The sequence below is a fragment of the Arvicanthis niloticus genome, chromosome 10 (assembly GCF_011762505.2).
Source record: "Arvicanthis niloticus isolate mArvNil1 chromosome 10, mArvNil1.pat.X, whole genome shotgun sequence".
In the NCBI taxonomy this organism is placed as follows: Eukaryota; Metazoa; Chordata; class Mammalia; order Rodentia; family Muridae; genus Arvicanthis; species Arvicanthis niloticus.
Genome location: NC_047667.1, coordinates 27,147,352 through 27,174,953, shown reverse-complemented (window position 1 = coordinate 27,174,953; position 27,602 = coordinate 27,147,352). Strand labels below are relative to the sequence as shown.

Genomic DNA, 27,602 nt, shown 5'->3' with positions numbered 1-27,602 from the left:
CGAGATAGGGCTGATTATGCTGCTGCTATGGCAACCGGTTGCACCATTTGGAAGCTCTTGTGTGCTTAACCGCATGAGCTGCGCCTCTTCCTTTCCTATAAAGACTTAGAATGAGAAAAACAGAAGTGTGCGAGGAGAAGAAACCACAAGGGCAGTAGAGACACTGCTGCGAGCCTTTAGCTTTTGCAAACAGCAGCACGGCAAAGCAGCTCACCAAAATCCTCTTCTGATGAAAGCTGCCTCTCTCTCTCTTGCTTTTCCCATTATGCCTGGTCTTTAATGATTTTGAAAGTGAGCCAAATGTTTCTGTTCAGCATTTTCATGACTGAGAGATGAGACAAAATTAGTTGGGCATTTATCAACCTTGGCTTTGATTATCCACAGCTTTGGGGAGATTGGGGGACTACGTGAAGCCTTGGGAGACATTTGATACTCTTCATGAGATAGAACAGTTTGGTAGTCAGCCCAGAATGTAACACTCATTTTCTGTTTATTTTTTATTTGAGCTAACACCACACACACACACACACACACACACACACACACACACCGTTTTATTAGTTTTTAAATCTTGAAAATACTAATAAGGAAGATGTCTTCAAACTTGTTTTTCTATTTTTCTCTCTTTGAGGGTCTGGGTAAACGGGCAGTCAAGACAAGCTGCTCTCCTTGTTCTACTTTGCTTTGGACTGCTCATTTTGTGTCTTTTCCCCCCTAGACAATGAAAATTTTCCTTTTATACTGTCACCGTCTAAAAATGTTCACACTTACAAACATTTTAGTTAGCGTTCACAGTGGTAGGTGTCATTGGGGCATTTTTATACATGTGAATCGTTGTGCTTTGTCCTTCCCCCACCATGCCGCCCTGATCCCCCTTTCCTCCCCTTACTGGTCCCCTTCCTCCCCCAATAGATGTCCTTCTGCTTTCATGCCTCATACAGTCCACTAGACTTTTATATTTTCCCCTCTCCTCTTGGAATTCTTTCTTCCATCTCACCGGCCACTTTTAATTTTTATGCCTTTTATAAGTTACACAGACAGACAGACAGACAGACAGACACATGCACACATGCACTCACATGTACACATATAGGTTGCTACAGCTTCACAGAAGAACAAAACATGATATATATCTTCCCAAGGCTAGCTTATTTCATTGAACATAATTTCTAATTTGATCTAATTTCCTGTGAAATTAATCTTCTTTACAGCAGAATGCAATCATGTATGTGTACTTTATGTCGAGTGCCTGGCTAACTGTTTCATTTTTAATAAAATTGTTTTGGGTGTGAGAGTACATGGTACAACCCTAGCACTTGGGAGCCTGGGACAGGAGGAACAGTGTAAGTGAGAGGGCAGCTCGGGTTACATACCTAGTTCAAAGCAACACTAGATCTTGTCTCATACAGAACACAATGAAGGAAAACACTATACTGCCTGAATCCCATTTTTGGTGGTGCATACAAAGTATTTTGACCATTGTTAATTCTCTCCTAGCTGTTCAGCACAAATACTGACTTTAATATTAAGTATTTTTTAATCAAGGTGTGGTTGAATAAGACTTTTTATGTCAGACAGATCTTCAGTTAAGTCTAACCTTTACTACCTTATTGCTTTAGCTTCGCAGTTATCTATTTATGATATTTAGCTGTATCTAGAAAAGAAGACAGTGTTACCTGTTTTATAGAATTCCTGTAATGTTATATAAAGTATAATTTAACATCATCCAGCACAGTACCATAACCTATTATTTCATAAACCATCCCTCAGCGCCGTGCCATTCACTTGGTGTTTCTGTATAATCCTTTGACTATGATCTTACTCTATTTCAGAGGAAGTAAAGAATTATACAATTACACATACTAAAATATTAATTGGTATAGTTAGATGATTTTTTGCTGCCTGGCCCATATTTTCTACGTCAGATTTATACTTCTGGATTTAAAAAAAATGGAGAATAGATAGCCACATAAGACTAAAATAGATATTCTATGTCTAAAAATAGGTCTATCCTGGGAACTGTTTCAGACATGTGAGTGGGTGGGGAAATATTGCCACCAGTGCTGCTTCCTCTCCTCTACCGAATCTCGACTCCAGCGTAAGAAAATAGCAAGCACATGTGTCACATTGTGGCCTCCTATAGTCTCATTTGTGTACAGAGTTTGTGCTGTCAACCTGGTTGTCAGTCAGCTAATGATACAACTGCAGGATTTGTATTTTATATCAGTGAGCATTACGGTACTGACTATGCTGAGGCGTATACACAGTCACAGATGCCCATCATTAATACAATCTGAAATGTCTCAAGATGTGGTCTCCATAGTACTGTTGTATTCATATGCTGGAGTATCCTAGAGAATGTCAGGGGATGGTGAGCACTTTGAGGAGGAGAAGGGGAAAGAAGAGGAGCAAGAGGAAGAGGAGGAGGAGGAGGAGAAAGAGGAGGAGGAGGAGGAGGAGGAGGAAAAGAGGAAGAGGAGAAAAGGAGGAGGAGGAGGAGGAGGAAGAAGAGGAGGAGGAGAAAGAGGAGGAGGAGGAGATGATGATGATGACGGCAACAATGATGATTTTTTTAAAAAAAATATTTCCCCATTTTATTAAAGATAAAGTCTTTTCTCATACAATATATCCTGACTAAAGTTTTTCCTCCCTCTACTCCTCCCAGGTCCTCCCAACCTTTCCTCCCATCTGGGTTCACTCCCTTTCTGTCTCTCATTAGAAAAAAAAAACCAGTCTTCTAAGTGATAAAAACAAAATGTAACCAAATAAAATGCACTAAGGTAAACCAAGATCCATCATATATCAAAGTTGCACAAGCAAACCAACAGATGGAAAAGAGCCCAAGAGAAGGCACAAGAGTCAGAGACCCAATTGTTTGCACACTCGGGATGTCCATAAAAATACTAAACTGAAAGCTGTAATTTATATACAGAGAATCTGGTACAGGCCCAAGTAGGCCCTGTGTTTGCTGCTTCAGTCTCTGTGACTTCGTATGACCTGTGCTCAGTTGATTTAGAAGGCCTTATTCTCTGGTGTCCTCCATCCAGCCTGGTTCTTACACTCTTTCTGTCTCCTCTTCTGTGGGGTTCTCTGAGCTTTAATGGGAAGGAATGGGTGGAGACATCTTATTTAGGGCTGTGGTCTCCAAGCTCTCTTTGAGTATTGTCTGTCTGTGGGTCTCTGCATTTGTTCCATCTGCTGCTGGACGAAGCTTCTCAGATGGTGGCTGAATAGAATTTTGAGGTGAAGATAGTTTTCAAGAAAGGCTTTCACCATAGCCTAAGATGGCCTCAAACTCACAGTCTTCTCTCTTAACTCTCAATGCCTTGAACATAGGTCACTTGAAAATGTATACATCCAGTTCAAAGATCCAGATGTTGCTATTGCTACACATTGGTCCTGCCCACCTACGTTCTTTCCCTTAAATTGAAGACATTTATTATAAGACAAGAAAATAAAAAAAGAGAAACATCATTTTTCTCACATGGCCACCTGGATTTATTTTCATTTTTGTTCACTGAGAATCGTGCGTAGCTAAGGCTTGTCTGGAATTTGCTGTGATCTAAGGATGATCTTGAACTCAGGATGCCCCAGCTTTACTCTGCCAATTGTGAAGCTTTCCCAAGGTGCCACTGTGCCCAAGTTTTCAGTCTTTACTAACTTTCTGTTGCTTGCTTACTTAGTTATGTAGCATAATTGAAATTGATAACATGATGCTTTTAGCCAAATATAAAAGAGTGAAAGCACATGATGGCTTTTAGTGTTGCATGTGTGTTATTCATAGTCAAATATAATCACAAACAGAAGGCAGTATTTGATAGTGTGAGTAACAATTATCTGGGTTCACATGACTGGTAGACATTGTTTCTGTATTAAAGAAACATTGTACTATCTGATTTTAAAGCACCTTCATTCATTAAACATTTTCTGGTTTTGTCCTCAATTGTATTTTGCAGGCTAACACTGTCCTTATTTTTAATGTATGATTTATGAAGATTGTGAAAGCTAGGGTTGAATGTTTAATTGCACTATATGCCCTACAGTAGGCAAGACTCTTTTGTCTCAACCTTGACTCCTGTATCCCCGTCATCACTTGAACATGTTATTTTGCCAGTTGTGAATGGCATATAAATTATTATGAGTTTACAAAAAGACTTTAGACAGCGTCTCTTAACTGCTCCCTCTCCTCCCTCCCTCCTTTTGATTTTGAATATCTGCTTTTTCTTATCTCCTGCTCTTTGTTTCCAGACACAATTTGTTCCAGTTCTGAGGTCCCGAGTTAGAACCGGTTCCAATTTCTCCTGCTCTTGTGTCATTCTGTTTGTATTGAGTTGCTCTTGCTGGGTGCATCCTGCTGTCTGTCTGTCTTGTATTTCTTTAATGTCCATTTGCATGAATGAGGGAAGCCAAAAATGTATATTGACACTCTCTGAGCCTTGCTGCAGCTTGTACAATCATAGGCCTCACTGAATGACAGCAGAAAGGCATGGGCTCCCTGGCTCTTAGTTTCCTTCCTCACCAACTGGATTTCATCTCAATAGACACTGACAGAGTACTGTGTTGGCCCGTGAGCATAAATCTCTGTGATTATTTTGTAGAGGTAGGCAGCCATTCTTTAATTCTGCAGATTCAAGATGCAATGCTAACACAAGCAATATTTTAACATAAAGCTTTTAGAAAGAAAGAGGGCAATTATTTTTAAACACACCCTACTTCAAATCTAATATGCCCTCATATACCACGTTTGTCCTCTGCTTAATTACATATAAAATATAGAAAAGAATGGCTGCCTTGTATGGCTTATTAAGATGACTAAATTAAAAACAACTGTTGGCAAAGTGAAACTGTCGTTGTCTTATTGTAATAGGATTTCAGTGAGTTGTTTACTCTCCGTGTTCCATCAGTGGATAAAAGCAGGAAAGGCTACTTCCAATAGCACTCTAAATTTTTTTTAGTTCTCTCTCTCTCTCTCTCTCTCTCTCTCTCTCTCTCTCTCTCTCTCTCTCTGTGTGTGTGTGTGTGTGCGCGTGTGCGTGTGCGTGTGCGTGTGCGTGTGCGGTACTGGAGATAGAGTCCAGGAGTTCTCACATGCTAGCCAAATGCTCTCCACTGAACTATATAGCTCCTGAGCCCTCACCTTGTATGTTTTTCCCCTTGAGACACAAACTTACCAAGTTGCCCAGTCTGGCCTTGGATTCAGTGTGCAGCCCAGCCTGGTTTTGAAATGGTGACTCTAACTGGGATTACGTGGCTGTGCTACCAAGCACAGTTTATGTAACGTTGATCGTGACTCGGCCGTCATTAAAGACTAGATCATATACCTAGTTTATAGAGTGGACATGGTGGGTATAATCCTCCATTTTTATTGATGCCCACTGGTATTGCCATGCTAAGAAGAGAAAGTGTGCAAGCTGCTCTGCCTACCTCTGCTTTTGTGTTTGTCTACTTGTCCCACTTTTGTATAGCCTTTGGGCTCATGGAGGGGAGTTACGCAGATGCACATTCCAAACCTTCAAAACACTCCCTGCTCCTTTTAGGATGATACTCAGAGTAAGTATTATTTCCTCTGTTCTGCTCCACTCTTCTGTCCTTGCAAAGCAGACGGGCTTAAATCCCCTCAGAAATGGTATTCCGCGGGGTGCTCTTTCTTTCCTTTTGTTTTGGAAGGGAGGTTGGTGGTGGAATAGATGATATTTAAAGCCCAAATATGTCCTTTGAAATGTCATTTCCACTCAAACTGATTCCTACTTTTTCTTAAATCTCTCATGGCAGACTTAGGGGTGTGACTTCAAGGTAACTTTGATTCGCAATCATTTAAACATTTCGAGTTGTAAAAGAAACATATTGGGAAAGGTAAATCCAGTTAACAATACACGTGTTAGAATAACATAGCTTTGAAGATCAAGGGCTCTGTCATCCCCATGCTCACGTGTTTAATGTATCTAGTCAATTCCGCTGGTAATTCACAACAGGATTATAATGGGGAAATGCTCACCAGGTGGATGATTTACAGATTTCTGGTTCTCTGGTGCCACCTACTGAAATATTGCTAAAGAAAAAAAAAAAAAAGGCATGAAAATTGTGTAACCAAAGAGTAGAGGATTCTGTAACACATAGACACACTGAGTAGAGTGTCCTGTTTGTGTGTGTGTCTGTGTGTATTTGTTGTGTTTAAAATTTTTAGAAAAAGACTTTAAAATCCATAGTTTTAGAAAAGTGATTTTCTTCCACTTTTCTGCCACCTACCTATATAAGTACTGCTTTAGTTTACATGGATACTTCATGTTTTTTCTTCAGCTATTGTTATTTCTTCTAAATTCTGTTCATATATATGTATATATATACACACATACACAAACATACACATACACACACACACACACACACACACACACACACACACACGATGCTACTTTTACTAACATTGTCATCCTATTTGCAGTGGTTATGAGCCACTTTGCAAAGGTTTTATTTCTTAACACCAGATGTATTGACAGTAGATGGTTTACTCTTGGTGGATAGTGCTGTCCTTACAGAGGAAGCAGATCAGAATGTTACCTTGACTCATTTGCTCTGCATGGCCCCAGCAGGTTACTCTGTGACCCCGTAATGGGTCAAATGAGAAGGCCTTGTGCTAACTAAATGTCCCCCAACCCAGTCATTTCAGGTTTTTCTGTGTAGCAATACGGATCCCGGATGACTATATCTACTTATGATTTTGGTGATAATCTATTCGGTTAATTTAGAAAGAATTCCAGAACCATGACAGACCCATCTCTCACTGTTGCCGTTCTTAAGTAACACAACTCCTATAAATATTCATGTGAAGCCCTTCACTTTCCAGTGTATTTGATATGTAAAGTATCCACAGAGGTAGCTGTTAGCATATGCAAAGATCTCAAATAACATGGGCGTGGATGGCCTTCAGACAGTGGCTTTATAACTAGGCTATTTCTGCAAAGCAGCTTTACTGAGTTCTTACTTTAAGATTTGTAGTGTTTCTTTTGTGTTTTTTCTTTGACAGGGGAATATCTGGGAGACATCTATGTGTTCTTTGAATCTTTACTGCAGAGGAGAATTCATAGGTTCTTAAAGTGATTAGTTTGTACTCTAGATGATTTTTATTTTTTTAAAACTTATTTGGAGTTATTTTTAAAAGATTCTTTTTTGACAGGTTAATTTTTTCCCACACTGTTTATCATGTTGAGTAGGAGTGCTACTGGTATTGAAAAATCTACCGGGAAGTATTTTTGTAAACAAAACAAGTAATTTTGGTCTTAACACTGGCTCTAAACAGTAGTTCTGACGTATTGGAATTTTTTTTTTTTTCAAATAAGGTTAAGGTGTGTGTATGTTGTCTGTCTGTCTCTGTCTCTGTGTCTGTGCGTAATATTTTATAAACAAAACAAAAGGTAATGGCTCAGTCATGAAAATGCTAGCCCTGCAAACATAAAGACCCGAGTCCAGATTCCTAGCAGCCGTGTTAAACAAATAATCAAACAAGCTGAATGTAGTGGCATTCATTCACCTTTAGAAGACAGAGATGGCAGACTCCTTGGACTCGATGGCCACCAAAGTAGCTGAATCAATGTTCAGTGGGGGACCCTGCCTCCAAAAATAAGGTAGAGAGTGATTACCATTGACTACTGGCCTCCATGCACACATGTACACATTTGTGCCAGTGCACACATGAACACATACATGCACTGCTCCCCAATTCATGCAAAGGTGACTTCATAAAGTTTACCTGCATTCATTGTCCACTTTTTATCATGAACGTATGATAAGTTGTATGTTTAGAGTCTTTTATCAAATGCTTTGGCTTAGTATTACACGTTTTGGTGTCAACAAATAAATTAGCACCATGAAGTAGAGTGGTCTCCCAAATGAGTGGTACAGTTAGTATACCCCTTTCTTCTATGACCAAAGCGATTATTCGTTTGCTTCTTCACACTCATTGATCCTGTGGTTTCTGTCACCTTCAGGAAAGCATCCAATCCCTTGTCAGGATCTCCAACATCTACACTTCAGCTCATGTCTAGAAACTGTCATCTGATGGCTTTGGCTTCTCCTTTATGTATAATCTGTGTTCAAGGTCATCCAAGCAAAGATTTCGCTAACACTGAGTACCTAGTAAATAACACATACAATACAGTACAATACAGTAGCTTCTCCTTCTCCTCTGCATTACACTGGAGAGTTCTTGCCAACTGTTAATTATCAGTCTAAACAGAGTACGTATATTACTTAAATTCTGTGCAGATTACCTGTGCATTTGTCCTTCTCATTGCTGACTTCTCCGGGGAGAATCATGCCTTTATCATGCTTGACTCTCACTTCTCTAATAGCAGACCAATGAAACAGTAGCTACTTCCTAAACTTAAGTGAATAGAACGGTGTGAAACTCCAGGGAGCCACATGATGCTACTGAGAAAGAATGTATCAAATTCTCTCTAGCTGTTGAAAAGTTTATGTGTGTCTCAGGAGAGAATAAGAAGAAACTGTTTGCTATTGTTTCATATAGTCAAAGCAACATGAACATTTTAATCTTGTTGATACACTATATTCTTCACAATGACTACGAGTTATTTACATCTTATTTAAAACATGATCTATTAATTACTGATGTATTTATACTTTGTTTCGTCTCATTATCTTTTTTGCAAACCAACATAATTCTTAAAGGTTAATTTGGAAGGAAATTAGAATGGATCAAAGGACAGGAATGCTCTTAAGAGGAATATATAAAAAACAGATGAAATAAAAAGTACTAGCTGACTAGCCAAAGAAATGGGACAGTATTTCAAATGTTTTCAAAACAATACACTCAGGCACCACATATCAATGTCACAGTCATGAATGGACCTTACTTCTGCCACCTGCTGACATTACAGCCATTTTTAGTTGTGAAAATACACTCTATGATTACTATTAGTGTTGTCAGCATAATGGCAAAATCACCTTGTGATGCATGGCTCAAAAGATTTGCTCATTGATAAGCAATGCTCAACAGTACTTAAGCATGAATGATCAAGAGAAAAAGAGAAGACAGAAAGAAGCATTAGTATCATATATATATATTATATATAATATATAATGTAATATATATTACATTATATATACACACACATATATATACACATTATATATATAATGTAATATATATTACATTATATATACACACATATAATTACAGCTATATGTAAAATAAGTACATGCCTTTGATGGTAATTCTGAGGGGAGAAGAATTTTTCAGATTTACTCTACTTAAAAAAGCAAAATACCTTGACAGAAAGCTACCTTAATTACTGGCCAATCTCTTCTTCCTTTTGAAGACTGTTATAGCACTAGTCTATCTCTTAGAAAATAATTTTCTACTGTTTTTTGTTTGTCATTTAGTAAGAAGGGTGAGGAAGCCTCTCTCTCTCTCTTTTTTTTAAATTTTTAAAATTAATTAATTTTAAAAAAAAATTGTTTTGTTATTTACATCCCAGATGTTGTCTCCCTCCCTGTCCCGCCTCCCTGAGCCTGTTGTTTCAGTGTGGGCTGGATCCAGCTCCCACAAACTCTCACAGCTTGCCTGTGGTATCCAGCATGTGAGCTCATGACAGACCCTTCTGATCCATGTCATCGGTACATAATTTCAGAGAAGCCTTTCTCAAAACAGTCTTCATTCATTTCTTTCCTCTGATGGGGAGTACTTCATCAGTTTTGCCAGCTTTCTTCTTGACACTCATTTAACCCCTGCATTCTGTCTTAGACTCTTGTTTAGGCTACAGCGTCCATCTGTGTGTTTTGGGCATGTGCAGCAGAAGTTCTCGCATCTCCACGCAACTGCTTCTGAAATGTGCAATCAGCAGCCATTCAAACTTGCCTCTTTCCCTTGAGATGTTTCCTCTTTTAATTCAGTGAGAATGTCCACACTTCGGCAAGTCAGTAATACGTAGAAACATCTACGGGACTTTATTTATTTATTTATTTATACTTAACTCTTCGTTTTCTCTTCCGCAAACATGCAAAGTCCTGGGGGTCGCTCCCTGAGTGTTTCATGGATTCGTTTCTCTCCAGCATAACGTACCAATGACACTTTCTTATTGAGAGTATCATCACACGCGCGCGCACACTTCTGCAACTCTTTGCAATTTTTGCTTCTAACTTAGTTTCATCTTGTGTTCATTTACAAAAATATTGATTCAATTTCAAAAGTTTCTAAAGCCCTCCCATCAAAGATATTGCTCTTTTGGCTGACTCCAAACTGTGAGCCCCCCACCACACCTTCTTAGTACTTTAGGACATCTTAAATCCATTAGTTCAGCCTGTAGCTGTCTTCAAAACATTAAAACACTAACAGAAAAAAAAAATTGGGAACTTGGTTTCATTGAGATGACATGTGCTGAAAATAAATATGTATAAAGTATAATTTACATGTATGCTTTTAATATGAAACTTTCTAAAAGTATATTTAATTGTCTTTCTCTTTTTTTTTTTTTCAGGGCAAGCAACAGTAACAACCAGCGATGGTAAGAATTAATATTTAACCTTTAATATTTTATTTTTGTTACAACAATCATGTAGTTAATATAGATATAATTTTATGTTTATTTGGAAAGAAGTTTAAAGAAAAAGGTTTATAATAGTATACGATTCTTCACTGTCACATGTTCTTAAAATTTCTTCTAATATTAAATTTAGTGACTAGTTGAACATACTTTAAATTACATAACTATTATTGTGTTTAATTTAAACTTTAACATTTTTTAAACTGACAATAAATGGCATAGCGAGTTCCTAATCCCTTTAAAAAATTTAGCACTGTAAATAAATTTTGAAAATCTGTATTTTTTTCAGCATGGGTTATGATTTGAATATAGAGAGAAAACTGTGATCAGAATATATTGTATAAAAATATTTTTAATAAAAAGAGTTGAATTAAAAATTTAGTGGGAAGCTTAAAAACAATGTCACACTTATTTAAGGAAGATTGCATTATATAAATTAGTTGGATCTAGAATTCACTTATATTTAGATTTTAATATATGTTCCCTTTTAGTTAAAATTTTATTTTATAATTTTAAGAGTAATTTGCCCTTCTTTAAGTTATGCTTGGAGATGTGATAGTAGAATTTTGCATTAATAGTTTATAAATTTTCCTAGTATAATTCAACTAATTTTTTCTAAAAAGCTTTTGAGAAAAGCAAATGTAAATAATGATGGCATTACCAGTGTGTTAAAATCCCCTAAACCCAAGTCATAGGGGAAGTGACCTGCAGGTGGGTAAAGAGAAATTAAATCCCTTACATGATGCTGTAAATGTTTGTTTCCTGACTAATCATGTGGTTGACAGTATGTATTGAGAAGGTAAGTGAGACTGCAAAATATGACTGTTTTAATCATTTAAATGCAAGGGGAGCAAATCTGCCATTCTAAAATTAGATTAACATAAGAATTATTTGTCATTAAATGAAAGTTTATTCTGAATTCTAAAACACTACGCAGATACTAACAAATCCCACTCCTGAGTTTTATAAAACATATTCTTTTATTTTTCGGTGTCTAATAATGGAATTGTATCGTTCTATTGTATGGCAGAGAGGATTGATTGTATTTTGTTGTATGGCAGAGCAGTTGTGATTGGTTCATGCCTACTTCTTAAATGAAATTTGGCATTTTCCTTCCCAAAATACTAAGTTACTCTCAGCCCACATGAATGAGACACTGTGACAGAAGGGACAGTTAAGGGATTGAATGGTATCCCATTCTTTTACCTTGTTGAGAATTAAGTTAGAATTGTGGCCTACAATTCAAAGAGGAATGGTGTACCCAAATATCACCAATGAGAAGGTAGTCAGTGCAAAATGCAGAATGTTCAAAGTGAGGTTTCAGGGACAGTAGAGAATTGGCAAATTTACAACCATAAATTTTACTAGTGAGACTTGAACTTAAGTGTCTGTGAAGATATTAATGCTTCTACCTGAGAGTCTTTTTCTTCATACAACAAGGACTGAATTTGCTTTGTAGGAAAATATCTTGAGGAATCACACTCTTTAAAGCAGCATAGGTTTTTAACACTGAGGATACAAAGCAATGTTTCTAAAGCTTTCTGTGGTTAGTCTACTCAATGGAGTATCACTGTGTATGATGGACAGCTTGCTGCAACATTCTCTCAGGCCAAGAGACCATTGCAACCTTTCCTTTTAGTTGATCTAACCTAAAAATAAATTGTCATTTGTGACATGGGTACTGAGTTAACACTGAGTACACAGGATTTGAAATCCCTCCTTCCACTTCTTTTCTTTCCCTCTCTGCTTTTCTGTCCCCGATTTCCTCCTTCCTTTAAAAACAAAACAAAACAAAACAAAACAAAACAAAACAAAACAAACCCAATTGATCTTCCTTTTTATTCAATGCATAGTGGGTGAGAGACAATTAGATTAGAATAGTGACCCTGAATATGAGAGATATGTCTTACCTCTAGTTCAATTTGCAAAATTTGCAATTTAATCTTTATTTGGTAAAATACACTTAGTTTTGATTAAGTGAATATTCAAAAGTCGCATGTTTTAATACTCAAACACTAAGCAAGGGACAATTTAAAAAAATACCATCCCTAATAATTCCAGAGAGAACATGATAATTTTAAAAACTAAATTGGGGGACTTAGATGTCTCAGTGGACAAAAGAACTAGTTACTCTTCCAGAGGTCCTGAGTTCAGTTCCCAGCAATCACATGGTGGCTCACAACCATATATAAGGGGATCTCGTGCCCTCTTCTGGCGATCAAGTATACATGTAGATAGACCATTCATATACATAAAATGAATAACTAAAAAAAAAAAAAACTATATTTGATTTTTTTCTCTTTTTCACAAAAATAAAAACACTTTAAATAAAGGAAAAACAGAGAAGTGTTTGATTTACCTTATTATGCTAACTCCCTGCAGACAACACCCAGCGTACATACCCATATTTACTGAACAGGATTCTCATTTATAATAATAAATTTATATAATTATTTATAATTAATAAATATAAGGATTTATCTTTTCTTTAGAACAGTGAGTTAGAACAAGTTTATTTCAGTACAATATGTCTGTGATTTTAAAGGCAAACACATTTTCATAGTTTCATAAGAGTAGATCACTCACACTTCAGTTTGTGAATTTGTTTTCCAGGCTTTACTCAAAGAACTATCCTTTGGTTTCATTTGATTGATTGACTTATTTTTGAATCTACACATATAAGAATTTTGTTTTGTTGACAGGAGCTCCTTGTGTAGTCCAAGCTGCCTAGAACTTGCAGTCAGCTCTTGAGAGATTGAGCTGCAGACATGACCCATACACCTGATTCAGCCAGATTTCTTCTTTTCTCTTTTCCTTTCCTTTCCTTTCCTTTCCTTTCCTTTCCTTTCCTTTCCTTTCCTTTCCTCTCCTCTCCTCTCCTCTCCTCTCCTCTCCTCTCCTCTCCTCTCCTCTCCTCTCCTCTCCTCCCCTCCCCTCCCCTCCCCTCCCCTCCCCTCCCCTCCCCTCCCCCTCCCCTCCCCTCCCCTCCCCTCCCCTCCCCTCCCCTCCCCTCCCCTCCCCTCCCCTCCCCTCCCCTCCCCTCCCCTCCCCTCCCCTCCCCTCCCCTCCCCTCTCTTTCCTTTCCTTTCCTTTTCCCACTTGGAATCCTAAGCCTTCTAATGTTCCATTTCAGGCTTTCTCCTTCTTCACGATTGCCTGTAATCTGTAAGTCTTTTCAACTTTCCTTCAGACCTTATGCTCACTGGGTTTCATTCTTCTGAATCCAGTTGCTTTGCATAGCTACCTAGTGATTAAATTGGAAGAGAACTAAGGGGAGCTGCTTTTCAGTCAATTTTCTCAACTCTATTTTCAACTTTTATTATATAATTTATATCTATATATGCAAACATAGTTAAAAATCTATAGACATTTATATGTACACATATATATTTGTATGTGTGTATGTGTGTATATCTCTATGGGTCAATGAATATGAGTTTATGTGCATATGTATGTGTGCCTGAGTATGGTTGTCTGTATATATATTTATATATTTCTCTGTGTATTTACCTATATGTATGTACATATGTAAGTATGTGTGTGTAAATATGTATGTATGTGTGCATGTATATTTGCATATGTGTGTGTTTGTGCAGATGTGTTGAGGTGTGGAAATATGCATGCATACTCTATAGCACATAATCTTGGTATCTTTCAGTGGGCTTGGGAAGTTGTACATGAACATGCATATGAATGGACATTTTTGAGACATAATTTATATATTCCTTCTCTTCTATCATCCATTAACATAACAGGACTGAATACAACAGAGAAGTCCCTTCATCTGCCTCAAAGTGACCCCTTACCTGCTCGCACCACTGAATTCACACCCCCAAGCATCTCTGAAAGAGGAAATGGCTCCTCAGAGACCACATTTCATCCAGGTGACCACTCAAGCCAGGTCCTTCCAGAAACTTGAAAAGTGCTCGTATTCTCATTATGACAGGTTGACACACAAATGCACCTAACCAAAATGATATTGGGGGTATATTTGCCTTTCCAAATCTTCTTAAGGTGATTAACATTTATGTTATGTTTGCAGTTTCTAAGCATTTTTCTTCAAGCTAATGAAATACAGGTGATAGTAGGCATTGGGAAAGATAGCTTAGTGAAAATAATGCAGGTGTGGTGCTCAAAAGACGGTGAAGGTGTGAGGAAGGATTCCCTTGTATAACCAGGAGAAATCCAGTGTCCTAGGATCACTGTGTCTGTGCTGGCTGCTCGAAGACTGCTCATAACCCTTTGCTGTACTGGGCAGGACAGAATTCTCCTGTGCAGGATTTTGACACTTCTGAACTGTTTTACAGTTGTCTTGAAGTAGGATCTTCCCACTTCTTAGCTCCACTCTCGGTTCACATCATCAGAAATACTGAAGACAGAAACTATTTTTTTAACAGTTCTTTCAGAACTGAAGATTCAGTTTGAGATGGGCTGTTTTCCCAGAGATATTTGTATGATGTCAGTTCTTAAAACAAACAAACAAACAAACAACTCAAAATTGTGAAATCTAGTAGGATATAAGTTGGAGATTTTTTGCCCAAGGAGGCCTGTCGCACTCCTTCCAACTTGGACACAGTAGAGGTTTTAGCTCCTCTTCAAGTTCGGCTTTTTAACGTAGTTGGTATTTTCATCTGCCAACATGAGGCTGTGCACACATTTCTAAAATAACGTCTGTGATGCAGTTTTCTTAGGCAAGCAGATTTCCAAAAACACTTCATAAGACACCGTGAGACTCAACTGCTTAGGAGGACTGTTTATCTTGGTCTATAAAAGCAACACGCACACATAACACCAATACAGTAATTACAGTGTTTTGAGTATAATGTCGCCAGGTATGGTCTGTTTGTAAGCAGCGGAACAAGGGAGTAATTCTCTGTGCACACTCAGGACTTCATAGTTCTTCTTCATCCCTGCCACCAGCAGAGGAATCACTTAGGAACTGTGTAAAGCTCTGAACATAATGTCTGACCATCTGGTGGCAGCACACCCTTTTTCATTATTAATCTCATCTCACATACACAGAACACACAGATCCAGCATCCCTCTTTATCTACGCATTTTATTTCAGCATGTTAAAACCACAGAGCTTCAGATAGACCATCCCAGGGAAAGGCTTAGGGTGGAGTGGATTAGAAATATGAATGTGCAATTCAAAATTATCTCTCGGCACAATTGGATGGTACACTTTGCCTGGGAAACTTCTAATGCATTCAAATAAAAGAACATGCCTTCTTTTTTAGAATAGTATTGCTCTCTAATGATCTTTCAGTCATGTGCTAGGGAAAACTGTGTAATTTATATTTATGATCAATCAATAGTTTTAAAATAAGCTTTTCTTGGTTTCTGATATATTTAAGGTAAACCTTTTAATTCAGTTTTCTAATGGTATCAACTATTCAGTTGTTCTGTTTTGAAATTCCTTACAATAAGTATTTCCATGCACACATCACACTAGAGCATCAAATGCTATTTTATAAGATAGTGTATAAACTTTGTGACCAATATAGAATGATGTTTGTATATGTATAAACACCAATACTTAAGATGTACTACACAATGAAAATCTTACCCTCTCAAATCTTGTTTTTTTAAAAAACAATAAATCATTTTTGATCATTATTTTACATACTCTAGGTTCTTGGACTGTGAGTCTCTGTGAGCATGTGTGTGTAAGCATGCATGCATGCATGCATGATTATCTCCACAATTTTTCCAATGCTTGATGTTACCAATCTGTTAAAACTGCCAGTAAGGTGATTCAAACTGTTTTGTGCTGATTTTACAAATCTCCCATAGTTCACAATAAGAAACTTTTCGTGTGTATTTTGGCCATCACACATATTTGTGCTATCTCCTGTTCCTCCTTTGTGATTTTTGTAATCAGCACTTATTACGTTTTAGAATTGTAGAGCTTTCTACCATTCAGTCTATAGGGCGAGTTTACCTCCAGTCTCGGTCTGTAGAGTTATTTGTGAATCTAACAAGCTTTCGGGGATTAGGAAGTCAAAGAAGTTACCTGGACAGGTGTGTAAACAGGAGCTCAGGAGCCTCCCACCTGCCTAGGGAACTGACCAATTGTAATAAATGGGGTCACGCCAGACTGTGACACTTTTGCGTCATATAGTTGTCTTAGAGTCTAGACTGCCAGCAACAAGTATGAGCGACATAACCATCTCCCTTTCTAACCTCAGGTTTTATATCCACGCTGCTGCCTCACCTGTCCCCACAGCCCGACTCGCAGACACCCTCTGCCAGAGGAGCTGACACTCAGACACTCAGCAGCCAAGCTGACCTCATCACACTCAGGCCTACTCTTGGCAGGACTGACCCACCAGGTTTGGGGGATCTCTTTAGACATGGGCAAATGTTAAGAGTTCTGAGTGTCTCCTCACTTTGAGAATGGTGCGAGGAGCTGCGGCCACTTGTTCAATGTGGAGCATTTGCTGATTGATTGTTTAGTAATTTTATAGTTACCCTAAGGATGCAAAACAAAGGGACAAAGTTCATTCTAACAGAGATGAAACAATACTCAGGGCTGAGACTACAGCAATGTTCTATGTTTCTATAGATGCAGCTATTGCTTAGTGGAGACTGTATTCACTGGTAACAAAGAATAATATATGTGAATCTTTTAGACCTTGAGCTTCAAACAGCTGTTAATGGAGACAGGCTCCTTACTGATGAAGGGGATGCAAAACTCATTACCACAACGGCACTGTCTTTAGGGAGTGAGGAAAATGGAGGCAGACACTCACATTTCCCATGATTCTCATAATTCTCAAGATTCATTTTTTTCTGTTCTTATAGCAACACAACCTACTCAGTCCTTTTTTTTCCCCCCAAACTAGAGTGTAAATAACTTCACAGTGCCATTTTATATGGACAGAGTATAAGTATGTCCTTTTTTCAGGTCAGAATTTCATAATGTCATAATGTACATTCAGCGGCCTGAGTGCTTGGCAGTGAGTTAGACATGTAACAGCAGCCTGCTGGCTTCAGGATGTATCAAGCATGGTGGTCAAGTCACACATGGGATGATTATTATTAGGGTATCTCCCCTGATCCTGTTGCTCCAGCAGAACAAAATTGCGCAAATTTAGACTAGAAATCGGGGAATGAAAGACGCCATGAACTAGAAGCACGCTCCAAGGGCTCCTCTTCACACAAACCAAACTGTTCTGCTATGAGCAAAGAAATCTTCTTGTCACATTGGTTAATTTTGCTAACTGAAAGATCCATTCTGTGTAGTAAATGATTAAAGTGGTAAATGCCATCCTTAAGGTGGGGACAGAGGTTTCCAGCTAAATAAGGAGACAGGCTGTTTTCTAATGAGGAGGGGAGCTAGGGATTCTGAAGACCGTGATGGCGGAAGTCTCGACTGCAGAGGTGAAAGAGTGGGTTGGGAAGGGCTGGGGTTAGGGTTTGGCTTTGTAGTGTGATGTACTAGGTATACCAGATAGCTCCTTGCTATTCCTTAGTTCAGAAATCATATCCATGTCAGCATGTGGCATAATGGAATGATAGTGTTGGTGACCCTTCTGATTGCAGGTGGGCCAGGGACTGTCCCAGGGAACTTTTCTGCAGACACAATCCTTCCTGTTGACACCCGCAGTCTTGCACGCAACAGCTCTGCTGTCTCACCTACACACACCTCCAATGTCAGCACCACAGGTATCTCCTCAGGTGTGACCATTACGTGGCATGTGTTTTAGGCTCTGGAGGCTCCAAACTTGAATGAGGCTCTTCTTTTACTCCAGATACTACTTTCAGATTTCCCATTTAAAAAAAAAATCTTGATAGGTAATTAGGAAAAAAAAAATAAGCGAAAACTTGGGAGGGGTGATTAATGTGATTTTTCTATTATTATTGTAAAATTTATGACACTGAAGTTGATAATGTACATTAACAGCTTATAGTGGTAAAATTAATCCAACTGCCTGAAGTTTTCTAGACAACCTAGAACAAGTAACTCAGTTTCCCTTTTGTGAAAGTGGTCCCTTAAATACTTATTTCATAGAGCTGATATGAAGACTCTACATGGAAAGGTTTGACACAACATATGTAAGAAAAGAATTAGACCATTGACCTAATTTGTATCTAAAATAAGAAGAGCTGTAATTCAACAGAAAATACTAGTTTGAGGCAAATTCTTTTTCAGGTAAAAATTATACTAAGGAGTGAATAACTTCCCCCTTTATGTTGTGAAATAATATTTAAAATTTCTTGAAATGTGTGTTATGTGAATGGGTTTGTATATAAGTCTTAGACTCACTTTGTTATCTTGGAAAAGTATCAATTAAAATGACCAATTCAGAAGAATCACCTAGCAAATTATCTTCTGTAAAGATTTTTTTCTCAACCTTCAAGATAATAAACTCATTAACTTTTACCCTTTTGTTCATTTCCTTGCAGGTGCCAGCTTCACAACCCCTATACCATCCACTCTGGGCATTACAAGCATTGACACTCCAAGCACAACAATAGGTGACAATCTTACCCTCAGTCATGCAGACATACCTCTACCACTGCTGGGGATGTTCTCACTTCCTGGCTTTCTCTACCTCAGGCTTCTTTCTTTGTGGAATCTAGAGTTAAAATCCTAATGGTTATTGAACAGAATCTAGACACTGGTGCATCAAAGCTGTTATTGAGACCCCTGGGATATAATGTCATGACCAATGCCCCGCAAGAGTTGTGGTGTTTGTGAGGAACCACATAAGCAATAGCCAAGTCTGCTAGAACTTATTTCTTTAAAGAGAAGTTGTAGTGTGTAATAGAGTAATTGTTATCAAATCCACTACCCTTTTTCATTGAGGAGAGGCAGTTTCAGTCAGTTACTGAGAGGCATGGGAATGATGAAGGTGAGACACTTTGTTGAAGATCTGTGGGAGTGATGTAGTGGATGGTCATGAGGCTAGTATAGGCAAGCCCACTGTTCTCTCAAGAGTCTCACAACTCTGAGAAGATTAGCAGAAATCCATTGACTTCCAGGGACTTAGACTCCCAGCTTTTCAGTTAAATCAGCAGTTCTCCCTCAACTTGTGGTTCTCAACTTGGGGGTTGAACAAGCCTTTCACAGGAGTCATCTAACACTGTCAGAAAGCTCATGTATTTAAGACCCATAACAGTAGTAAAAGTATAGAGCAAATTATATATGGAGTAGCAACAAAAATAATTTTATGGTTGGTATCACTACAACATGAGGAGCTACATTAAAGGATCACAGCAGTAGGAAGGTTGAGAACCATTGAGTTAAATCACTTTATTAATACATGATAATTGCTGTAAGATAAATTAGCTACCTTGCATTTTGTGCTTGGGAAATATACATAGGTTAAACCTAGGAACAAATCAGTCTTTATCTATTTTAATCAGTCACTTGATTTAAAAAATGAACAAAACAAAAACACAACATTGCTTTTATAGGGGTTATAATTATGGAAATCTAATTTGGGACCAAAAAAGTGAATAAAGACTTAAAATACTTGGTAATGTATAGATGTGTTCCTGTCAGCATTCTAACATTAGATCTGTACCAAAAAGTCTACATATTGCTACAGTCACAGTTGAGTTTATTGTATACTTCAATGAAGATAATTTGTAGTTATTTCACTAGTTTATAGCATGTGCATGTTTGAAATGAAAATACAATATTAAGCAAGCTGTGTTATGTGTTAAGCCTAAGTAGGTAGACTTTCCAGCTTATGGAAGGTCTATGAAGTAGAGTCTCAAAGATGAACACAGTAGACATATTTTAAAATAATATCTCAATGATTTGCCTCTTTTTTTTTAAATCTCTATTACAGCTACTACAACGAAGCCACCATGTGGTAAGTTTGTTGATCCAACAGCAATCTCCGCCACTTGAGAGCAGCATCTTAACCCTGTCTCTTTTCCTTCCACGCTTTCGATCTTTACCCATTGTTTCTATTTCTCATGGCCAGCTCTAAATCTAACGAATCCCTATCTCTTTCATTTTCTTCCTGCCCTTGTGGTGGAAGCCAAGTCCTTCTTGGTGACCAACATTACCCTTCTGTACCCTTAGGAGTCTCAGCACTCCAGTCAGGTCCCCATTCACTCAAGGCCAAGGTCATCCTCCACTGATTTGTTTTATTAACATGATGTCTCAAGTTCAAGTTCCTTTCCCCTCCATCTGTATCACACCTCCTCACTTCCACTTTTGTCTTGAGTCACATGGAACTGCCTGTCTCTTGCTTCTTGACTCTACCTCCCCTGCTTTTCTTTCTCTGCATTTGGAGTCCTTCTATATCTCTCCTTTTGGGTGCGTGGTTTTGTTTTCTGACACCTTCCTCTACTTGAAAAATAAATCCAAAGTATCCAGAGTTCTTCCACCCACTCTATCTGAATAGATGTCTCCCTGTTGCTCTTATATTATTTGAGGCCTAATATTATTTTATATCTTTGGTTAGCTCTAGCCATCCTGTGTCTATCTCAGTGTAATACTTTATTTTTCTAAAAGTCAATTTTATCTAATTTGTCTCAGTATGCTTAGTATTTAAGACAATATTTAAATGTAGCAAAGGGCACATATTTTTGGAAAATAAGAACAAGTAAACAGGGGCTATAAAGATGGTGGTAAAGTGCTTGCCACATAAGCAGAGGACATGAGTTCTGATCCCCAATACCCCTGTAAAAAGGTGAGCTTGGTGGCAGGTGCCTGTAATCCTATTGCTGTGAGAAAGGTAAGAGTATCCTTAGGGCTGTTGGTCTGATAATCTTGCTAGTTAAGAGATAGGCTCTGATTCATAAAATCAAATCAAGAGAAATAGAGAAAGATGCCTGGTGTCAGTCCACACTCATGTGCATATGTGCATGTGTATTCCTTCACATTCTTGCAAAGACAAACATGTATACATGTACAGACATACATAACACACACACAGAAAACAATTTTAAAATGGACATGGAACTTAACAGTTGTTTAGATAAAATTTTTGCCAGTCAATAGAAATTGCTGACACTAACCAATGGGGTTTATGAAAGATTTATTATCATGTGTAATGATATTCTATATGCAATGGAATGACTGAAAACTTATGGTCTCTGAGTAACTCATAATTAGATAACTACATGATTTATACAGACACTTGAGAAAACAAGAATAGTTATAAACCAAGAAATTTTTTCATATGAGTTTATTAGAAGATAAACTCATTTGTGAGTTAATTCAACAAGTATTATTGAATAGTTGCTAGCAGACACATGTATCATACACCCAAGTCAATGATAATGATCAAAATAGACTAGTTATGGTTCTAATAGACTTTATAGTTTAGTAGGAAGATAGATACAAATCCAATAATTATTGGAGTATAAACTGGGATCCTTTATAGGAGAGAGGATTACAAAATAATGATATAGGTGCACATGATACAGTTCTTCTATTTTTCATATTCCTGGAGATATTGTGTTACAACATGTACTCTGCTTTGGTAATATTTTGGTGTCTTATCTCTGCTATATGCTAATTATTCTTTTACTTCTGCTTGCTGAATACTGAATTCACCCATTTGAAACCCCAAAACAGCTATTGTAGATCATTCTCTGTACAAAAGAATATGTTAAAACATTTGTATCCAATGCAGTCTCATTCATTCTCCGTGATGATAATACTAATTTCCTTTTTTTTTTCAGATAAAGTATTTGAAAACGTTACTGTGCATTACATCTATGAAGATAGTAGTCACACTTTTAAGGCAGGACTTAAAAGAAGTAATGAAAACCTTACGTGTGATTGTGAAAAAGAGTTAGAAAATCTACAAGGATGCTCACTGAAAAACGTTTCTCTGTCTAATGGCACATGTACTTCAAATAAAATTATACAATTAGATGTACCACCAGGTGAATGTCAATTTCTTCCTATCTTTGTATTTAGAACAGCAGAATGATTTCATGTTTGTGTTCTGTGCTTCTTCTGGCTAATGTGGTCAGAAAAAAGAACTGAGGGAAAGCAAATGGGCTTTGATAACAGTGTGTTTCCTGATGAGAAGCCTGGAGAGCACAGAGAAATAAACACTTAGTCCTTAGGCCATCACCTGTCTCTCTTCTGTGTTAGAAAGAGGTTCCTGGGTGGGAGGTGGTGGCCCTCACCTTTAATCTCAGCACTCCAGAAGCAGAGGCAGGCAGAGCTCAGTGTTCCAAGGCAGCCATGGTTTATAGAGCAAGTTTCAGGACAGCCAAGGATACACAGAGAAACCCTGTCTCCAAACAAACAAACAAACAAAACAAAACAAAACAAAATAAAAAACAACAAAAACCAAAACAACAACAACAACAACAGCAGCAGCAACAACAACAAACCACCAAAAAGCAGTTCCTATGGATTAGAAACAGCCTATTTTGTATTTTGTGAAATAATTATTCATGGGATTGCTGGTATTTCTTTTTAAATTCAAAATGTTCTCATTAGAGAAAATAACATACTTAAACATCTAATGTTTTCTAAAAAAAAATATCAAAGGAGGAGTTCTAGTTATGTTAACACCAAAGATGTGATCTCAGCATGTGGAAGGCAAAGGCAGGAGTGTTTCATGTGTTCAAAGCCAGCCTAGGCTGCATCATGAGTTACGAACCAGCCTGAACTACCATTTGAGGTTACATCTTGTTTCCAAAACCCAAAGCAAATCAGTAGACAAGCATCAAACCCCAAAGAAATTGTTTTCAAATGGGAGAATAAGCTGTTTATCTTGATGTTTCCTTGAGTTGCATTTATAAAAGCAGCACACAGTTCTACCAAAATCTGTGGTATGGGGATAATATGTTATCTTCCCTCATGAATGACAAATGTCTCAGTTGACAGACCAACTTCTGGCAGATGGTGACTACACATTATATAAATACATCCAAACATCATAATGTATACATATTTGTATAATTGTGTGCCATCTGAAACAAAGACAAATTAAAAAATTAGGAAGGTGAATAAATCATTAAGAAGCATCAGAGCCTGGGAGAGCTTAGACTCCTCCCACTGAATTCTCATGCTTGCAAGACTGGACTTCATGGGTATGATTTCACTGTCTTTAGTTGAAAGGGTTCATGTCTCCACACCAGGAACCATAACCTAAGGGCACTTCTACATTTTCTCCACAGTGATTGACAACTTTACGCTAAATGACTGCACATCACCAGAAGAATCTAATACTTCAATTTGTTTGGAGTGGGAAATAAAAGACAGCTGTGACAGTAAAAAAATTTCATATGAAATCCACTGTGAGTCAGGTATGATACTGGGCAGAGAAGTTCTATTATCAGACGTTATTCCAGACATGGCTTAAATGTTCTTTCTGCACCCTTGTCCTCCTCACCCACCCTCAACGGTCCACTGTAAATTAGAGTAAAATAACCCTAGTAACTCTGGCACTGAAACAAATTCACAAAGTAGATAAATGAAAAGAACAACCTATGGATGATAAATGTTGCAAAGAAATAATTTAACAAATTTTCTTGAGTACTGTTATATACCAGACATTGTTGAAAGGATGATGAGATGTAGGCATTATAAAAGAAAGATGGTATCTATAGTCTGAACAAAGGAAGCATAGTATTGTATGTATCCAAAGGTTATTTTATCAGACTTTCATAAATGAAAATAATTTGAAAGTTCAAGAATCTACAGGTAGCAAATAAAACAAGTGCTTCTAGAAGTGAACTTGGGTTTCTATAGTGGTTGGGTATTTTAAAACATATTTTTGAAGTCAATGAGGTGGATTTTTTCTCCTCTGGGTATACAGCTATGTACCAGGACACATTTGACAAGACAGAGGGAGGTACATACACACAGAGGCAGAAGAGACGAAATTTAACTCTGATTGTCAACATTGTGCTAATAGGAAGTTGCTGGGCTAAGTTGCAAGCAGTATGTTCACAGCTGGAACAAATATATATTGCCTTACCAATTTTTTAAAATAAGCCACAATACTGCTTTCTCAACAAAGTTGAGAGTAATAATGTTATTTGTAGGATCTTGGCTTATTATTTCACCATTTACAGAGACTTGACTCTAACATGAAGTCTTAAACATATGGTGCCATAAAAGAAGCCCATATACTATGTATCATTTCATATACTCATGTGCAATACTTACTTCTTTCAGATAATCCAAAATACAGCAGACCTAATCCACCCAGACGTCAAGGAAGACTTCAGTTACACAACCTTAGTGCCCATACAAATTACACATGTACTACAGAATTCTCCTATAACAATGTAAAATATTTCCAAAATGATACAACAGTGCAGACCGATTTTGGAAGTAAGTATATCGCTTACATTTATAAAATAAATAAAATTTCTTTTTCTTTTGTGAGTTTGCATTTTTTTGGAGAATCATGAAAAATAAATAATGGTATAGAATTACAGAAAGCATATCAGTGAAGAAAAGAAGCTTAAATGCACTTTAAGGTGAGTTTTAAAAACTAGGTTATATAAACATAACTAAAGTTCTTGTTCTGTTGTTCAAGTTGTGTCTGCAGCAAAACTGGTAGAAACAGTTGAGATGGTTTACATGAACTATTCCCATTTTATTCATTTTTTCTTCCCTTCTTTTTTATAACACCATCCCCTTTGTATTCTAACACTTTATCATGGTGGAGTTAAAAAAAAACTTCAAGTAAGGCCAGGGAGATTGTTCAGTGAAGGCACTTGCTGTCAAGGCAGAAGACCTGAGTGTGTTCAGAGAATATACATGATAGAAGGAAAGAACCAACTTTTATAATGAACATACACACACAAACACACACACACACAGGCACACACATGCACACATGTACACATATGGATATAGACACAAACCTTAAAACAAACAAACAAACAAACAAACAAACAAAGATTAGCACAACATTTTAAAGTCAGTGTGACATAGGGGGAATCTTAGAAAACTAATGTTTATACTTGGTAAAATACCATGTAATTTCAGTTAATTGTTTTAATATATTTACAGAAAAGTGCTATCAAATGTCCAGCAGCCGTTGCGGCTCAACACACAGGTGTTCCATTGCTCTAAAATCTAAGGTTCAGAAGCACCTAATCAAAACAATGTAGGGTGATATTTTTGTATGTGCAGAGTAGGCAAGTTCTCCTAAGAAATTTTAAAAAAGAAAGATCATAAAAGGTCAATAATTTTAACTTTATAGTTAAATAATTTGAAGTGATTGAATGAAATAGTATACACATTGTGTACTGTAGGAAAGTATCCATGATTTGTTTATTTATTTGTTTGTTTATTTGACATGGACAATTTCTCCAAATATATCAAAAGTCCTTTCAGTTACAAAGCAAAACACCAAATAATTCAATTTAGATAAGGTAAACCATTTTGACTCTGTAATTTACAAAAGATATACAGATGATGACAAGGATCATGGAAGATGGCTCAGCCTCACTAGTCATCTGAGAAAAGTTAAAATAAGGTGGAGATTGGATACACAGCCACTAGCAAATATTAACAACATTATTGATGAGGATGTAGCTATTCACCCAGGATAAAAAGATTATATCGACATATCTACACAGCAGAGCAGACCCATGCGTATGCACCCACTCCTGGAAAATGATCAAAGAACTACCAAGTGCTTCTGATAGAGAAAACATAGCAAGTTAATGATGAACAATGTTCATCTTTCTTTGATCTAATGGGATGGTTGCCATATAAAGATAAAATATTCTTTTACACTGTAAGTGTGGAAGTTTCAGTCTAAGGCTGAATGTCCCTATGACACTGGGTCTCTGGTAGATACAGCAGATAACAGTGATAAGGTCATATCATGAAGAGAACTATTCATCTTGTGTGTCATGAAGGAAAAAGATAAGAATGGGGAAGTAATTGATTCCATTTGAGGGTGTGCTTGCCATGATTTAAAGACTTTTACTAGGCCTTACCTCTCCAATATTCCACCAAGACCTGTTGTGGTATTTACCACTAAGGTATAGCCATACTGATGATGAAAAAAACAGAATTATAATATGTAAAAAACATCAAAGTGCCATATTAAATCCAATATAATTTGTTCAAAATATTACTGTTTAATTATATTCATATATGATGAATACAAGGTAACATTCAAGCTATAGCAGTAGAAAATAGATCAGAGCAGATGTGGTATGTCTCAAGAAGGCTCATTTTGGTTTACAAGTGACAAGGAAGGATGCTAAGAAATGTTCTATATCAACTGTTATGGTAGCATATGGATGAACAAACTCATAACTCATCAAGCTATATCTTAAGCAAGTGCCCGTGGATATAAACTGCATCTCAATTTTATTTTAATATTTTGGCACAGCAATACCTCAAAATACCAAAACGCATGGCCAACAGTGAGAATATTCTGTTTGAAAAAAAATATTTTGGGGTGTTTTTCAAATCAGTGGGATGTCTAGATTACCAACTGCTGTATAGAAGCAAAAAAATTGTTTATGAAAGAAATCTGATCTAAACAACCCAGGATAGGTCTAAGAACTTCAGTGAGATTTTATTAATTCATAATTAATCAAAAGTTGGCTATTCGTGATTCAAGCTGGTTATGTAAATACCATTTTTTATTGTCTTATTTTTATCATTTTAACAGCTCCAGAGAAGCCTAGGTCTGTTTCGTGTGGGAATTCAACTGAGAATACGACATTAGTCTCCTGGCGTAAGCCTACATCCATACTCGATGGATATTTTTTATGCTATAAGTCTGATCCAGGTAATGTTACAAAATTTCCACTAGGGAAACAAAATCAAGAACTTTTAAATGTTGTAATTATTGTTTTAGTCAGGGAGTTACCGGACTTTCATGAAGATGCTAAGAGATTCATGTTTGTCTTAGGCTCAGAACTGTCACTTACTAAGGGCTGTTAAGCTTCAGCTGTAGTAAAAAGCAAGACTATTCCTAAGACTTTTCTTAATCTGTCTTAACTTCAACCTTTACATTTGAAATCTCACTGAAAGAGAAATTTCTTCCAAATAATACATGTTCCCATTCTGCTAATATTATGATTTGTTTATACTTATGTGAACTCTATTTATTTTTGAAACATTTA

The 27,602-nt window shown here is 37.1% G+C and overlaps 1 protein-coding gene across 7 annotated transcripts in view; it reads left to right on the top strand.

The window, feature by feature from the left end:
* Ptprc (protein tyrosine phosphatase receptor type C) overlaps positions 1-27,602 on the top strand; it is a 103,562-nt gene that overhangs the window by 35,522 nt on the left and 40,438 nt on the right. For 2 of the 7 annotated variants that reach the window (XM_076941275.1, XM_076941274.1), the window contains exons 3-12: positions 10,494-10,520; positions 14,315-14,443; positions 16,751-16,894; positions 18,108-18,230; positions 18,972-19,043; positions 20,366-20,389; positions 22,215-22,421; positions 23,673-23,801; positions 24,676-24,834; positions 27,146-27,265. In XM_076941275.1, the coding sequence (XP_076797390.1) occupies positions 10,494-10,520; positions 14,315-14,443; positions 16,751-16,894; positions 18,108-18,230; positions 18,972-19,043; positions 20,366-20,389; positions 22,215-22,421; positions 23,673-23,801; positions 24,676-24,834; positions 27,146-27,265 (1,134 nt within the window). The remainder of the gene's footprint in view (positions 1-10,493; positions 10,521-14,314; positions 14,444-16,750; positions 16,895-18,107; positions 18,231-18,971; positions 19,044-20,365; positions 20,390-22,214; positions 22,422-23,672; positions 23,802-24,675; positions 24,835-27,145; positions 27,266-27,602) is intronic. The other 5 variants (XM_076941278.1, XM_076941277.1, XM_076941279.1 and 2 more) reach the window with 5 other exon arrangements.